The sequence below is a fragment of the Dermacentor albipictus genome, chromosome 7 (assembly GCF_038994185.2).
Source record: "Dermacentor albipictus isolate Rhodes 1998 colony chromosome 7, USDA_Dalb.pri_finalv2, whole genome shotgun sequence".
NCBI lineage: Eukaryota > Metazoa > Arthropoda > Arachnida > Ixodida > Ixodidae > Dermacentor > Dermacentor albipictus.
In genome coordinates, this window is record NC_091827.1 from 40,559,287 (window position 1) to 40,575,232 (window position 15,946).

The 15,946-nt window shown below is 41.2% G+C and overlaps 1 protein-coding gene across 1 annotated transcript; it reads right to left on the reverse strand.

Moving 5' to 3' along the window:
- Positions 1-494: 494 nt before the first annotated feature.
- On the reverse strand, positions 495-15,366 carry LOC135920989 (tissue factor pathway inhibitor 2-like). Its single transcript, XM_065455278.1, has 5 exons — positions 15,210-15,366; positions 10,785-10,982; positions 9,968-10,150; positions 4,340-4,519; positions 495-1,125 (listed from the first exon to the last, which is right to left on the reverse strand). The coding sequence occupies exons 1-5, from the start codon at positions 15,259-15,261 to the stop codon at positions 662-664; spliced, it is 1,077 nt and encodes a 358-aa protein (XP_065311350.1). The 5' UTR covers positions 15,262-15,366; the 3' UTR covers positions 495-661.
- Between the last annotated feature and the right edge of the window lie 580 nt (positions 15,367-15,946).

A 15,946-nucleotide genomic window follows, 5' to 3' on the forward strand; every position in this document is an offset into this window, starting at 1 on the left:
TGATTAAGAGACTTTTAGTAATGTAAACTGATAAATTCTGATTCGTCATCTAAATAATGCAGTTCTCTGTAGCATAATAATTGAATTTAACCTTTATTATTTTCAGACGACGTATTAGGCCGTTAACTACCTTCAGAATTACTGGAACGCGGCGATTACGGGAACATGGCTCCGAAAAATACACATCCACTTCGACCTAATTCAACATGTGAAAGATGAACAGTATTCATGAGGAAACATGTATGTTGGAGGTCTTAAATCGGATGTGCGCAAATATTTGAATAGGGCGGTGGTATTTTCTAAATGAGCTCTGAAACGTTCGACTTTGATTTCATTTTTACTTGAACAGGGTTGTGTTACTGGCTTTCTCAGCGTCGCGCAATCTTAGGGAGAAGCAAAAACATCTAAAATAACTGCACAATACTGCACCTAAGGTTTCAAAAAGAAAGCCATTGCGAGTGTGCATCTAGCCAAGTATAACAACGCCAAGGCAGTGAGACTGGTATAACTGAATTTATTCCTTTGGTGGAGTTGCTGCAAATATCTTTTGAAAGCATACATACAGCACGTATTTTTAGTGCGACCACGGACGGTTGCTAAAGGAGCACCAGCTGTGCTCTGTACATGAAGTTGTGCAGTAGCACTGGCTTATGTCGGTCAGTTATTGTGGCCTAGCAGAGCGGGCTGGTGAAACACCGGGATATACCTGCAGATTAGGCTGAGTGGGATTTCCAGGTACCATGGCTCGATGGCGTCCGGCAGCTGCACTTGAAAAGTTCGGCGAGGCAGGTTGGCCGGGTGATTGAAAGCGGGGCATGCTGGGTTGACCAGCTGTAGTGGCAAGATTGGTTAGGTTGGCATGGCCGGGTGAGCTTGAGCCGACTTGACTTGGTTGGCTGGGATTCATGGGTGAGGTCGGTGAGGCCGGTTGAGGAGCTGGGCCCACTGGTCTTATAGGGCGAGTTAGACCGGGTGGGTTAGGTTGGTTAAGTGAGGTGGACTGGCCAGGTGGGACAAGTGGACTGACTGGCCCCACAATGTTGGGTGCTCCGGGTTTTCCCGTGGGCGGATGCACATGTTGAAGTTTTTGTTCGCAAGTTCGGCAGGCCACTGTGGTTTGGTTATCTAAACAACAGAGGAAAATGCTTAAAATATTTCTGGAAAAGCACAGGACGTTATGACAGGGTGTCTATGACAGTTACTTCAAGAACAATGTGGAATCCTGTTCGTGCTACTCTATAGCAGCAACCACAGTTAAAAAATGTCACTTAGTCACAGTTCAGCGACCCGTTTTGAACTTTATGCTAGATAGCTTTGTCCACAAGGCAAACAATAATAATTTTCCGATAATTTAGAGTAGTCGCAGGTGTGCCCCACTGCAGCTGTTTGCTAATATGTTATGTTTCATGGTGTTTTCTATATTCACATTGTCAATGAAATATTTACAGAAAAATAAAAGAAAACAATGCACACATAATATTAGAAAAGAAAACAGCAATTATGTTTACCAAAAATTAACGTAGAAACTCATCCGGCAGTTGTCGAAGTATCCGTAAGCAATGTGTACCTTGCTCATCTCTATGCAGCCAAGTGTCATTATTTGGGTTGTGAAATTTCAAACGACGAACATAAATTCTTATCAATCCTTATCCGTCATCACCAAAGCAACGTTGTTGGTCCACTTATGAGAAGTCGACCAAGAATGTTGCAAATACAAAAAGAAAAGAAAACTGATGGTAGTATTTCGCCAGTGAATGAATGATTTCGGTGAATGAGTGTCGATGCTGAAGTTGGAGTTATGAGGCCACTTTTCTGAGGCCACAGCGAAGAATATTTGCTTTCTACCTCCCCACTATGTGATTGCTCGCTTCGGGGCTTTGTCAGCTGCTGACCTACCAATTACACAAGTTTCTCTGCTGTGTATGCCACTGTCTGCGCAAATTGGCCTAATGGGTATGCACAGCTGGCTGTGTGACACTGGGTAGGTCAACACTCTTGGCCAGTACCCAATAAAAATGGGGACATCCCATTGGGTAGATGCGCCAATATAAGCAGAACAAGAGGCAAGTTCCTACTACAGAAATAAAAGAAAATGACCTGAGACGGTGGCTGTGACGGAGTTTGAATGAAGGCTTGTAGCAGCAAATACTTATGCAGCACGTCACAGAAGGCGCTTTCCAGGCAAAGCATGCCATATCATTGCCTGCGTCGACTGGCCGCGACGTTAAGCTTGAAACTTCGTCACGCTTTTTGACACGAACGCTTCCCTTTCATATGAAAGGCACGCTGCCTTTTCTTCACTCTCAGGTCATTTGCTTTCAATGTTGCCAGTGTTGAACACTGAAATCTGATGATGAACGTGCGAAATTAGGCACAGTTTGAATATTAGAAAAATGTGGCTGCATTGAATTTTGAATGTAAATTTACCATTTAAAAATGGCCCACAAAAATTAAAAATAAAAAAAACATTATTTAATAATCTTCACTTAGACTTCTGAAACCTACGTTACGGAAGCAATTATGTACGCCTAGCTGAAGAATTTAGCAGCAAGAATGCCACGTTTGCTACGGTCATACCCGTTTTACAAAAGAAAAGAACTCTAAAGGAAGTGAGGTGGAGCCCCAGCGTTCTAGAAAATATCTTTGTAATTTTCAGTCATTAAGAAGGTACGTTATATGAAACTATATTTAAAGACATCAGGTAACTGGCCCTTTTCTTGATCCCTGGGCTGGAATACAACCGATATTAATACGTGAATATTCTGCTAGGAAAAACAATTGCGCAACATACCATTAGGAATAAGTGCAAATAGAGGGCCTTCAACTGTTCATTCTTATTTCTTCCGCGCAGATCTAATTCGCGACATCTCGATAAAATAAGTCATCATCCCCGTCATCACCATAATCATCACCATCCTCTTTTAAGTGCACAGGTAGCACGAAGGCTTCATCCAACAATCGCAATTACCCCTGAATTGAGCTAACCGATTTGAAGTAATGGCTGCAAATTTGCTAATTTCTTCATCACACCAAATTTTCAGTCTACCGTGACTGCGCTTCGTTTACCTTGACACCTAATCAGAATCTCTGTGAACAATGGTCATCTGCTCTACGGATCACATGGCCTACCCAACTCCATTTCTGCCTGTTAATTATTGGTCACCAGAGTATCGGCTGCCCTCGCTTACACCACGGATTCTCACCGCTCCCTTTCTGCCTCTTAAAGTCACGCCTAACATTTTTTTCTTTCATCGCCCATTACACGGCCCTTAGCTTGTTCTCAAGTTTTTGTTAACATTGATGTATCGGTTCAATGTTTACTACTGGCAAAATGCAGTGACTGTAGACGTTTCTCTTCAAAGCTAGCAGTAAGCTCCTGGTCATGATTTGGTAACACCTAGCGTATAAGCTCCAGACCGTTTAAATTCTTATTTACCTTTGCTTCTCATGATCAGGGTCACGTGTAAGTAATTGAACTGCACAGATTCCAGGGACTGACAGCCAATAACCAATTTTTTCACCCTTGCCAGGCCTGCGAACTAGAAATTTTTGTTCTGCTTATTGATCTTCGGCGCTACTGTGACACTTTCTCGGTGAAGGACCTCAGTCATTTGTTAGAATTTGATCTCAGCGTTGCAGAACAGGATAACACCATTTGCAAACCGCATGTAGTTGAGATATTCGCTATTAATCCCTGCTCCAAATTCTACCCAGTATAATAGCTTGAATACTCCTTCTAAGAATGCAATGAATAACCAAGAGATGGTGTCTCCTTGCCTGGCTCTTTTCTTGAAAGGAATATTTCCGCTTTCTGTTGCAGAGAATTAAGGCAGCTGTGGAGTCTTCGTAGGGATTTGCAAAACATTCATGCACGCTTTCTGCACACTTCATTACGCAATGTCTGCTTGAGGGCTCCTATTTCTGCGCAAGCAAGTGGTTTTCATAATCTATGATAGCCATCTAGAAAGGTTGATTGTACTCTACAGGTTTTTCAATTACGTGGTTGAATAGATGAATCTGATATACATTAGAGTACCCTTTGCTGAAGCCAGCCTTTTTTTCTGGGTTGATTGGAGTGTTGTCTTGATTTTCTAGAAGATTGCCTTCGTGAATGTTTTATACAACCCTCCGTGTCAGCTAACGGTTCTATAATTCCTTTGGTGTTAACGTCTCCTTTCCAGCATATTTAACCATGTAAAGTTGCTCATAGGAAAACAAGCCATCCTACAAGCAAGATAATTCCTGCCGAGCCGTAACATTACCAAAATCACCGCGTCTGTGTAATCTCAGTGTGTACAAAAGCGCTCTTACATGTATGCGCAAAAGTGAAAATACTTACAGGTGCATGTATTCATGCACTTTTCCAAGGAGGCGAAGCTGTTGTGGCCTTTCCCGCAACCATTCTTTGGAAATTCCATACATGTGTTGTTTTGAAAATTAAAGTAATAGTGCTTCCTTCGTAGAAAGCAAGTATCAGGTATAGGATCCTGGCTGCAGAGAGGTTCCGGCTTCTTTTTTGCTGGAAACATTGTGAAATCAATTTTAACATATGACGCGAAGGCCTTGATCTTTAAATAAAAATGATGAACCAGTATATGTATTTCTGGTCTAACACTACATTATTCTGGTAGCACAAAATTACTTTTTTTTAATCGTGAAACTCCTTAGAAACGTATTCATTGATGATGTGTAGTGTTTTATTGCGCAAGGGCCAGGTTTGGCCAAAGACCACCATGACAAGTGGCAACGTTGACGAAGTATTATGGAGGGCATGCAGAATTAGTTCCTCATGGTAGATGGGACATGGCTGTGAGAGGGCCTAAAACCCGTAAGGAAAGTAGTCATTAAACAATATCATGTGTGGTAAGAAAGGCTACACTCGTTAGGAACGACAACAAGCAATTTCGTTTTTCCCTTTCTGAAAATAGCTAGCCCTTGTATTGGCACAAATTATTTCAACAATGTGATACAGTTTTTTTTTCTTTTTTGCCATTATATTCGACTGAAAGCTTTCTAGCTTTTTCTTATGACCAAAACCCTTTTCTCGGAAGGCGTATTCATCTTGTTGGATGTTTATTTCAATCTAATTATATCTGTTTCTCCATACGCTAGCGCAGTATTTTTTCATATCCTGCCGCTGCATTTTTCTGTGTCAGTTTACTACTATCTACAGCATATTACCTACACGCACATTGCTACGTTTTTGAATGGAAATAATATGTTAATTACTTTAAATGTCGGATTCGTGGTGGCCTAAGGGCTCTAACCAGAAAAAAAACTTGCCCTTGGTATGAAATATTTTCTACATTTAGCTAACCAAATAGACGCGGTATTCATTGAATTTGAAACCCTTCATTACAGTCTCATACAATCCGAACATTTTACCAGCAAAACACAATTTTAAACAATCCAAATCTAGTCAGCTGGCTGTAGAGTTTTTGTCTCAGTAATGTGATACAGAAAGTGGGAAATGAACATCAATTTTAGTCACACTAGTTATATGTCCATTTTAAGACTCCAATGCCCTTCCCCATTTATTTTATTTATTTTATTTGTTGCACAATACTGCAGGCCAATGTGGCTCAAGTAAGAGTGGCATTACAATGAAATGTGAAAAGAACAGCACAGAAATAACTTCCAATAACATTCGCACGACAATATAGTATATCGGTTTCATTGGGACGGTATTTATCATACACACGCGTAAAAAGAACGGGACATAAATTACGTGTAGTTACAATTACAAGTGTAGTTGAAGGGCTTCGTCAAAATTTTCAGCCTCACAAACAAACTCACGTAGACTGTTCCAATCCGAAACTGTGCGTGGGAAAAAACTCTGCTTAAAAGCCTCTGTTTTGGCAAAAATTGGTTGTAGGGAGTGTTTGTGAGTTTTACATGTTGGTCTTCTGGTGACGGACTTTAAATATAAGGGTAGGGATATATTTATTTCTCCAGACAATATATTATGCAAGAATTTTAGTCGACTGATTTTTCTGCGTCAAGCTGACGTGGGAATGTTATACGCAATCATGAGCTTCGTTGGAGAATCCAGCCTTTCGTATTTATTATATATAATACTGATTGCTTTGCTTTGCAGGCTTTCTAAGCAGTGTATATATTTTTTTGTGCGGGGATCCCATACAAAATGCGTTCTCCAATCTATACTCCAATTTAGGCCTGACGAGGGCATTGTATGCTTGAAGCTTAACATTCACCGTTGCCTTTGTAAGCTTCCTTTTTAAGAAAACGTAGTTTGCGAAAAGCTGTTGCACAAATTGCAGAGTTGTGCGCCCCCCATGCCATATCACTGGAGAGAGTAATACCTAAATACCTATACTGAGTTACTGCTTGAATGTGAGAGCCACGGATAGTGTAAGTCAACACGCTAGCGTTGACTTACACTTCCATCCGCGTTAAATTTAATAACACTGTTTTGTTAATGTTTAGTTCCATGTCCCATTCTGCGCACCAGCGTTCAATGTGACTGAGAGTTCGCTGTAATAGCTTATGATCTTCTTGGCAGGTTATTTCCTTAAACACAATACAAGCGTCCGCAAAAAATTAATAGACACTGAGTCAGGGACTACTTACACTAAATCATTCACATATATAAGAAATAATAATGGCCCCAAAACACTTCCCTGGGGAACACCGGATGTAACGCTGAGCATTCTAGATACACTAGATATGATTTTAACAAACTGCGTTCTATTAGTTAAATATGCCTCAACCCATTTGATGAGATATAGCTGCAATCCTAAGTTATTTAATTTTAGAAGTAATTTACAGTGCGGAAGCTTATTAAATGCTTTAGAAAAAATGGCTGTGGCTTAGCTAAGGTTAAGCCCAGGATGCGAAGCATACTAGCCTTTATTTTAGTTGTTGAACCAGTGTTTAGCCTGGTGAACTGCTGTTGCTTGGCTATATTTGGTTCGGCTAGACAAAGAAACAACTCGTGCGTTACTCTGCTTCGCCTTCAAGAATGGAAGGCGACAGCGTTCCCGTCGACCCGCCAAGAGGTGTAAGACAATGGGCTACGGCGCAGCGACTACGCGCCCCGCATTGGACGCGGTGAGCGTCGAGCAACGCAGCATTCGGCGCGGCAGCGAAATGTGCGCCTGAGCAACCGACGCACGCCTGAGCCTTAGAAACAGCTCGTTTCTAAGGCAACACCGCATTCACTAGAGGCGCTTTTGTACCGCTTTGAAGCATCGTACTCGTGGCTCAGTGGTAGCGTCTCCGTCTCACACTCCGGAGACCCTGGTTCGATTCCCACCCAGCCCATCTTGCAAGAGTTGAGCCAAAGCCACCTAGAAAATCAGTCTCTGTAGCATGCCGCAACCTTCGCTTCTCATTCCAACGAGCAGCTCTGTCTCCTGGAGGCATCTCACCTCGTGAGTATCTAGCAGAGGCAAGCGCAGCTGCTTATATACAGCCGCGACGCCGCGAGCGACGGCGCGTGTTGGAGCCCCGTTTCTCCTCTGTCGTGACGTCACGGTGTCACGTGGTATTGAAGGCGACGCCGCCGCGCCTGAGGAGCTGGGTTGAGCTCTCGTAATATGCTTCGCATAAAACTCAACAGAAGTATATCGATTTGCCCAGAACGATCTAGAGCTGCTGAACAGTCGTGAATAGTTGTTACCAGTTGTGTCGTCGTGTGAATTCCTTTCCGAAAGCCGTGTTGGCAAGAATATAAGACGCTATTAACTGCTAAAAAGCACTGGATATTGTGAGCCACACTATACTCTAGTAATTTGCAACAAACTGAGGTTAATGCTTTTGTTAATGCTAATGCAGAAGTTCAGCTGCTGATCTGCCGGCTCTCATTTACAAAATGTATTAGAATATCTCTATTTAGAAATTACATTCTGTCACGACATGTCTTGGTGTGAACACCTCGATTTATCACGCAACCAAGCAATTGGGAAATGTGGGTATATTCAGCGTAATTTGCTCACTGCTCCCAAAGAAACGCAACTTCTGTGATTTAAACTCTAGCTTGTCCAAGTTTAGAGCCCACTTGGGCTGTTTGGAACCCATATAAACAAACACAACCATAATATATTCGATGTAAAGCTGAAGCCAACAAGTTATATATAACAGATGCGAGAAAACGTTCTCTCCTTAATTCGTCTTGAGCCATCTAGGTCTTACCTCACTCCAAAGCCGACGGCACACTCAATGGTGAACATTACTGCAAAGTATTTGACACGCGCCATATTGCTTTTCCAGATATTAGGCCACTTCACTCGTCCCTTCTTGAAGAGCTTTTCGGACGCAGCAAATGAATGCCATGGGGGAATTACTGAAGTGTGCTGATAGTCGCGGCATTAGGAAGATACATTCTTGCGATATACCAAAGTCTTCAAGCACTGCCTGATTAGACCTAATTTGTTTTTTTATCAGTGACTGAAATCTAGGAGACGCTACTTCTATGGCGTGATTTCACACAATCTAACGTAAACACTGCAGAGAATACAATGTCATTGCTGCGAAGCAATAGTAAAATAATTACTGGTTAAATTACCAAACGGTATATAGAGGCGTTGTTTGGGTCAATGTGGTAATTAGTATACTTGTTTATATTTGAAAGGTGTAATGTTTCCACATTTTCAAAATCACGCAAAATGTTCACCCTTTATTTTAATGAGGGCTTTCTTTTGAAGTATCTATTTTATTTCGTTACTCAATTTAAGACGTTGCTCTGAGGACTAAATACAATGTTCGTAAGCTTTGCCTTCCCATATAAACACTGAATCTGTGAATGATACTGCCGTGCAAGGTTCAGTAACAATTCTGATCCAACTCGTATTCTGTCACCTGCTCGAAAATAATGGTACAAAAATGCTTCAGCCTCCACGCCTCCTTTTAGAGGCGCCTTCGCAGCGTGTATTACAGTACCTACGACCACACTATTAGTAGCCCGATGCCACGGTCACTCTGCTATAGTGGAGGCATTAATGGAGGCTTCAATCAGTTTAAAGAAACTTTTGGGTCCTAGGCCAAGAACGTCTTTGCAGAAGAGCGCTGTAAGGGCACTAAAGACTTTTCTTGAAGATAGCGGCATTTTTGGACGTTATTACCGCTTTTATTGTTCCTTTCATTTCATTGTCGCTGTATATATGCATGTATTTGTGAATTATGTTATGTTGACTGTTTTTTGTGACTATACGTGATAATGCATTTACCCGATGAATGTACCACCCGCTGACCACGCTGACTAGAGACTGTGTCATTAGGCGACAGTATCGTTTGTATTTTTCAGACTTTTATCTACATAACTGTGGAGACATATGTCTTGTATATTGTATGTGCCATGTGTTTATTACGTCATAGTCTTTCTGTGAAAACGTTGTGTGATAAGTACTGGTGCTTCTGTGAAAAGATTACTTCATATGTAATCTTGAACCCTGTAAGTTGTATAATGGAACGGTTCAAGAGATAAGTAGTAGCCAGTGCCTTAAATTGTGCGTAAACATCTCCTGATATCATATCAATAAAAAATGGGACGTGGACAGAGGTCAAGGGGTCGAAGCAGCGTGAGCCAAAGCCAGAGGTGGTTGGGCAGACCTGGCGAACTTGGCTCAATGGCGGCTTGATAGAGTGCTTTTGTGGTGACGTTGTAATAAAAATATAGTTCACCTCCAATAAGCGGGGCTTCAATTCGAGCGTAACAACTTTTGGTGTAAGAAGTCTTTTATTAACATCATACTCGCAAGCGTGCTTTGAAAATATATATGCATAGGTTCCTGCGTTCATTACTAGTGCCAGTGTACCAGGGATCATCTGTTAACAAGTAAATAAAACAACAGTAACAAGAACAATACTCGTGCTGTTTAATATGGTGTTTTAAGCACACGGAAGGAACTGTAAAAATGCAACAATCTTGCAAAGCAGTGACAGCTGCCGAAACGCACTTCGATGTATTTGTTGTCGTGGTTGGATAACATAAAATGTTTATACTCACGTAGACACACCGCCTGACACTTCAGTTCTGTGAAGAAGTTGTTTCCAGCACTGGCGCATTTGCTGTAACTGAACATTTTGCAGCTTTTCGTGCTCGAATCAAAGTACCAAGCATGGCGTACCGCACCACAGGGGACCACGACCGGTGGTTTCAGGCACTGCGGGTAGACGATCTTAGTGCGTGCTGGAAATATATAAGGGCCCATCAGTGTAGTTAGTACTTATTAAGTGTTTAATAGGAGACATTCAAAATTGCTGAAATTCTGGCATCACTGGCCACGTGCGCTATCTCTTCTATGGCACAGTGACGAGGCAACTACAAGTTGGCAGGCATGGTGGTCATCACCATGGATCTATTAAGGGCTCTCTGAGATGCATCGCTTGTTATCTTTGTCGAGCGTGTAATGAACAGCAAATTCTACTCCACTGCCCCGGAAAGAAGAAGGTGACGCCAGTGTGTTCTGCTGCCTTGGATCTACGTAAATTTTTCTGGAATTCAAAGCAATGTGTTGGAGAGAAATCCTAAGGTAATTGATTTTTAAAACACAAAGGGACAATTTGTGAAGCCATGTGCATGACAGTGGCTTGCTAGTAACTTAAAGGATGAAGAAAACCTTAGAATTCTCCATGGAGCGTCGCCCATTACACTAAACTTATCTTCAGTGCCATTCCGTAGACCTTCTCTGAACAAAAGCGAGTTATTCCTTTGATAACTAGGACAGGCACCTTACGGTCTTTAATATTTCATGGAATAGAAAAAATTAAATAAATCAAAGCATTCTTTGAGATCTAAATGATGGGCCAATGTATATACTCACGCTGACAGACTTCCATACACTTTTTATAGGAGACGAACTTGTTGCTGCCTCCACTGCAAAGTCCAGGATTCATCGGTCTGCACATCTTTCGTTTGGCATCAAAGTACCAGTGTGGCGTTATGGGTTGACAGTTGTCATTAAACGGTGCTTTTAAGCAGAAAGCAGGTTGTTCAGGCTTTTGTGGTTTTTTACCCCATCCTGCAAGACGGGTAAAGACGGATTAGGGTCTGTATAGCTTCTTACACTTTACAAACGACTTGATTAGGTGATGGCTGCTGACATAATAGCTAAGAACCCACTTTCCTTAAACTTATCACAATCTACGTTTTGAGAGCAAATTCTGATAACGTGATTTACAACACAAAGGCTAGCTTAATGGATGCCTTGATGTAAATATGGAAATGAGAGATCAGGGCTTCGCGTACAAGAAAACAAGAATATATATATATATATATATATATATATATATATATATATATATATATATATATATATATATATATATATAACCTCTTGCTTTAGCGATCCTCAACTGCTCTGTCCGGATCCCCATGCCGGTTGGTGCCTATCGCATTTTGTATTGGATAGAGGACTCTCGTAGCCTGGTAAATGACTACTTCTTGGAGTTGACATTTCAAAAGTAAACTCTATAGAGATTTCTACGCGTGGCTTCTCGCCATCCCATTGCCCAACCAAAGACAGCATTGGTGCAGTACAGTGGCCAGCGATTTAGGTTGCAGACTAGAGTTGCCACCCGGTACAGTCTAGTAAATTACCTACAAACGGGCTCCCAGCATGATTTTCGGCTGTCACGTGACAGCCAAGAAGGTTCAACATGACTTGCATGACGCTGTTTCATACCCCGAACAATACACCCCTATGCAAATCCGCGTGTGGGGCAACGGGACACCCCTCGCCCGTTGGGTAACTTGTGGGTGACCGGCCGCTGCGCAAGGACTCGACTCGACTTCCTTTTTCAACTAAAGCACACTGAACCTCGACGCCATGGCTGCGGTCATTAGGGAAGATTAAGAGGAAGCTTTAGCTCGAGTGCTCCTTTCTAAATACATGTAAAAGGTGAATTCGTTTTTCTCGGCAAGCACTGCACCCAATTTGACGAGGTTGGTTGCATTTAAAAGAAAAACCTAAAATCTAGTGACGGTTGGCTTCGAATTCTTCAGTTAGGTCGTCAATACTTGCTTACAAATTAGCAGAAATCAAAAATTTATCAACAAACGAAACTATCAAGTTTAAAACTCAATATCTCAACAACGAAAAAGGCTAATAACGTTCTGTGAATTGCATTTAATGGTACATTTATAGCGGACAAAAATAATATGTTACATATTAATATAAAACAAATTTAGTAATATGGAAATACAGCTTTTGCAGAACCTTTGCAAACAAGGTTACGTAACAACACAGGTAAGGCGTAAATGACAAGGTGTAAACAAGGTAAGGCCTAAAATGACATATCGGATTTGTCCATTCTGAATGATCTAATGGATGCCGTTTACAGAATCGCGATATCTGTTTTTGATGCAGAGCTATGAGTTTGTAAACTTCGTGCTTCAATTTTTTTTCAGACGGTCGTATATGTGAAAATTGTTTTCACTAAATTCAGACCATAAATCGAAGTTACACTTCAAGCAGTCACTATAATTTAATGTTCTCTCTGAAATAAGACAAATTTCATTAAAATTTGACCAAGGATTATCTCAGAAAAACGTTTTTGCGTTTTACATGTAGTTCAATAGGCCGCGTCGGAGTTCGGCCCGAGCCGAACCTTCTTCTTAAGGGTTTCAGCAGACAATTGAAGATCATATATTTATAGGGACACGCTATCAATATCCACTGCATGCGAAAAAATGACATGACTAAAGTACTAGATCAAACTTGTCTGTCTGTAGCTAACAAGTCTACAGCGTCTCACATGCGCAGCATAGACGGAAGCAGTTTGTTTAATTAGTTTTATTTGCTACAAGTATTACAACCACAACACACACTCAGATCATACATTTCTGTTGAAGACTTAGCTTGACGAAACAAAAAAGAAAGCATCAGTGGCTCTTGTGCAGTCGTCCTCAGTTTACGACTCACGAGTCGCGTAAAACTTTCCCGGTGCCTAAAGACTTCACAATTTGTATTTCTGACAATGTCTTCGTGTTTTCTTGCGTTACTCAAATAACATGTGGAATTATACAGAATGAATTGAGCTGAAAGCATAATGTCACACAGGTGGTGCTTGTGACAATTCAGACAGACAGCAATTATAGACGACGTATACATGACATGATCTCGGAGCGTAAAAAAACAGAGACAGCGTGAAGGAAAATAGTAGACGTGGTGCCAGTGACAAACCAACGAGGCACCCTGCAAGCACTTTTAAGACACATACATAAGCTTGGCCTTATTAGCAGGTAATAAGAGCTGCACAGCTAATTTACCTCCCATATACTTAGCCGTACCTATTGTTGTTTTTTATGCGATTAAACTTCCATCCAAAGCACACGTTCGTAATAAGTAAACAGAAAATGGGCACACAGATATTCCCCTGTTATTAAAAGCCGCTTGGTCAGTGGGATGAACATTACGAGGATAATGCGAATGATGATCACATGTGGCGAATAATTTCAGTGTGTAGGTTATTTTCTATATAATTGCTATCACAATAAAATTGTATGTGAAACACTACACTGATGCAACTTCTTAAAAAAAGCATTTGAAAAGGACCGCCGAAGGTAAACAAAGCGTCCTTACCAACCCTCCTAATGTAGGCGGCAGTAAGGTCTGCAACACAGTTAAGCTATTCAGCAGAAATATTTTCAAGCGTAAAAATTCCTTCATGCGTTTCCTGCTTAGGAACGAATAATATGCTGCCCTCAGTAGGTCTAGTAGACGTGCGCGTTAAATTCGCATAATGAAATACATTGAGATAACATCCCGACTTCTTGTTTTGCCTAAAAAACAAGAAAAAAAGACTTTACTGACAAAGCCAGCGGGAACTGCAGTGCTTATGAAACATTGCGATGAATAGCAATTGATTGTGGTTTGCACGACTGTGAGATTCTCCGTCGCCTAATTAGTGTGCTTCGCTGGGGTCGCAGATATAGCCAATTGAGGAAATGATAGTAGCTGACGCGTGTATTTTCCTTAGGCTTGAAGCACGCCTATTGACATATTAGCTCATTAGGGGAAAAGAAATACCACGTTCGACCCCGGCAGGGACTACAAAAATATCAAAAGAAAGGTTGTGCAGTATGCAGAGCCTTTCCGCCTGCTCAAGAACTGATTGTTTGGATGATAATTTATGAAGCTTTATGGACGCACTCCATTCAAAACGCAGGTTATTTTCTTAACAACTATAGAGCAGTCAATCCATGTGAATGCATCGGTCTGTGGAATACTAAAATTGTTGCGTAAAAAACGGGATTTAAACGTTTATTTGACAAGATTCGCTTCGTGCTCGTTTAAAAAAAATGCCTTGCTTCTCAATTCTGGTAGGCTTACCAAGAAGAGCAACCAATCTAGGCAGTAAGAATATGAAGCACTCACGTTTTTGTTTTAGCGAGAGAAACGGGCAACAATTGGTTGCACTGGGAACATGGTCCTACTGCCAAGGAACCTTTTTACCGCAACATATAGATCATAATATGCAGAAGCAGGGTCAACGTGTAACATACGTTTGATAGTACTATTCATATGCATAAAATAGAGAATCATTGATGAGGTAGAATCGCCTTCGAGAGAAAACGTCTTTCACAAGATCAAATATTAGGGGTGAAGTTAGTTTCACGCTCAGAGAAAATTTAAATCACATACCGAAAATTGCATTCGGCGCACTAGCGTTGTGTTACCAGCTCTAGTTCGGTTTTATTTGGAATAAAGCAGATGCTTGTCATTATCTAATAAAGGAAAAGCGTTATGCAGTCTTGTTAATTCAGTAAAATATGGCTATGTCGAATATAGTTTATCTTAAATATCAAAGGAGCATTTTTAAACTCCGACTAAGCTTACGACCAGTGCAATGGCCATGACTATGAGCTGCCAATTGATTAAGCACGGCCTGTGTACAACTAAAGGTTACAAAGCCGAGAAACGTGCATCGTGCTTTAAAAGCTTGCACAATTCAACATTTAAACGATTTCATACTACTTGCTTGCTCTCACTACATTTCTTATGTCACGTGTCATGTTTATGCATCAGCGAGTATCACATCCGATGATATCGACGTCCATAGTATCGTTGTCTGCAATACAGTGTGCTACCATATGCCACATGGTGGGCAAGGTATTAATGTGGAAACAGTGCCTCCGCGCAGGCAAGAGTACAAATAAAATTAACTAGCTAGAAAACAGTCTTTTCCAAAAATAAATGCAAGTCCAAATTTTCCAATCAAGACCAATCTCCCGGAAAATCACCTACCATGCGCACAGGAAACGGAAGCAAGAAGAAGATAGGTGTATGTGGGCCTCATTGCTGTGCGACGGCAGTATCTAACTGATCCAAAATGTTCATTGCTCAAAAAGGCAAGTAAGGTAACATTGTCTGCAGCGTTCCCAGTCACATTGTGTCGTAACGTTTCTTTTTCTCAAGCCATGCATTTGTACCATCTTGTGCACTTGAAGAGTGCGTCTTCGTACGGAAACACATGCGATGATGTGTTTATATAAAACTATTGTTACGATAACAGTGTGCGGGAAGCACTGCAGCCACATCTACTCATATTCAGAAGAGCACTCAAGTGCAGCGCTGTCATTGCTTTTCTTCAAATGCTAACCTTGCAGCGTTTCTCGCATTGAAAGAGTGTCTTGGTTCAGAAACAAAGGCGTACAGTGCAAAAAACTATTGTTACGGTGATGCCGTTCAGAGAATTACTGCAGTCGTCTCCAGGCACTTTTACAAGGACGATCAACTACAGCGACATTTCTCTTTGTCCTTTAACGTCCTTGAAATGTTAGTGTAACAATTTTGTCTCGACTTGGAATATGTCCTGCCTATCGAAAACATACACTTACCTTTCGTGGAACGATAAAGTTCGCAACAGGAGGTTTTTTTTTTTTTGAGGAAGATAACAGAGAATAACGTGCCAGCTTATGTTCACATAAATAAAGCGTACAGGAAAAACAGCATACGCCATTTTGCTACGTATTCTTTATGAA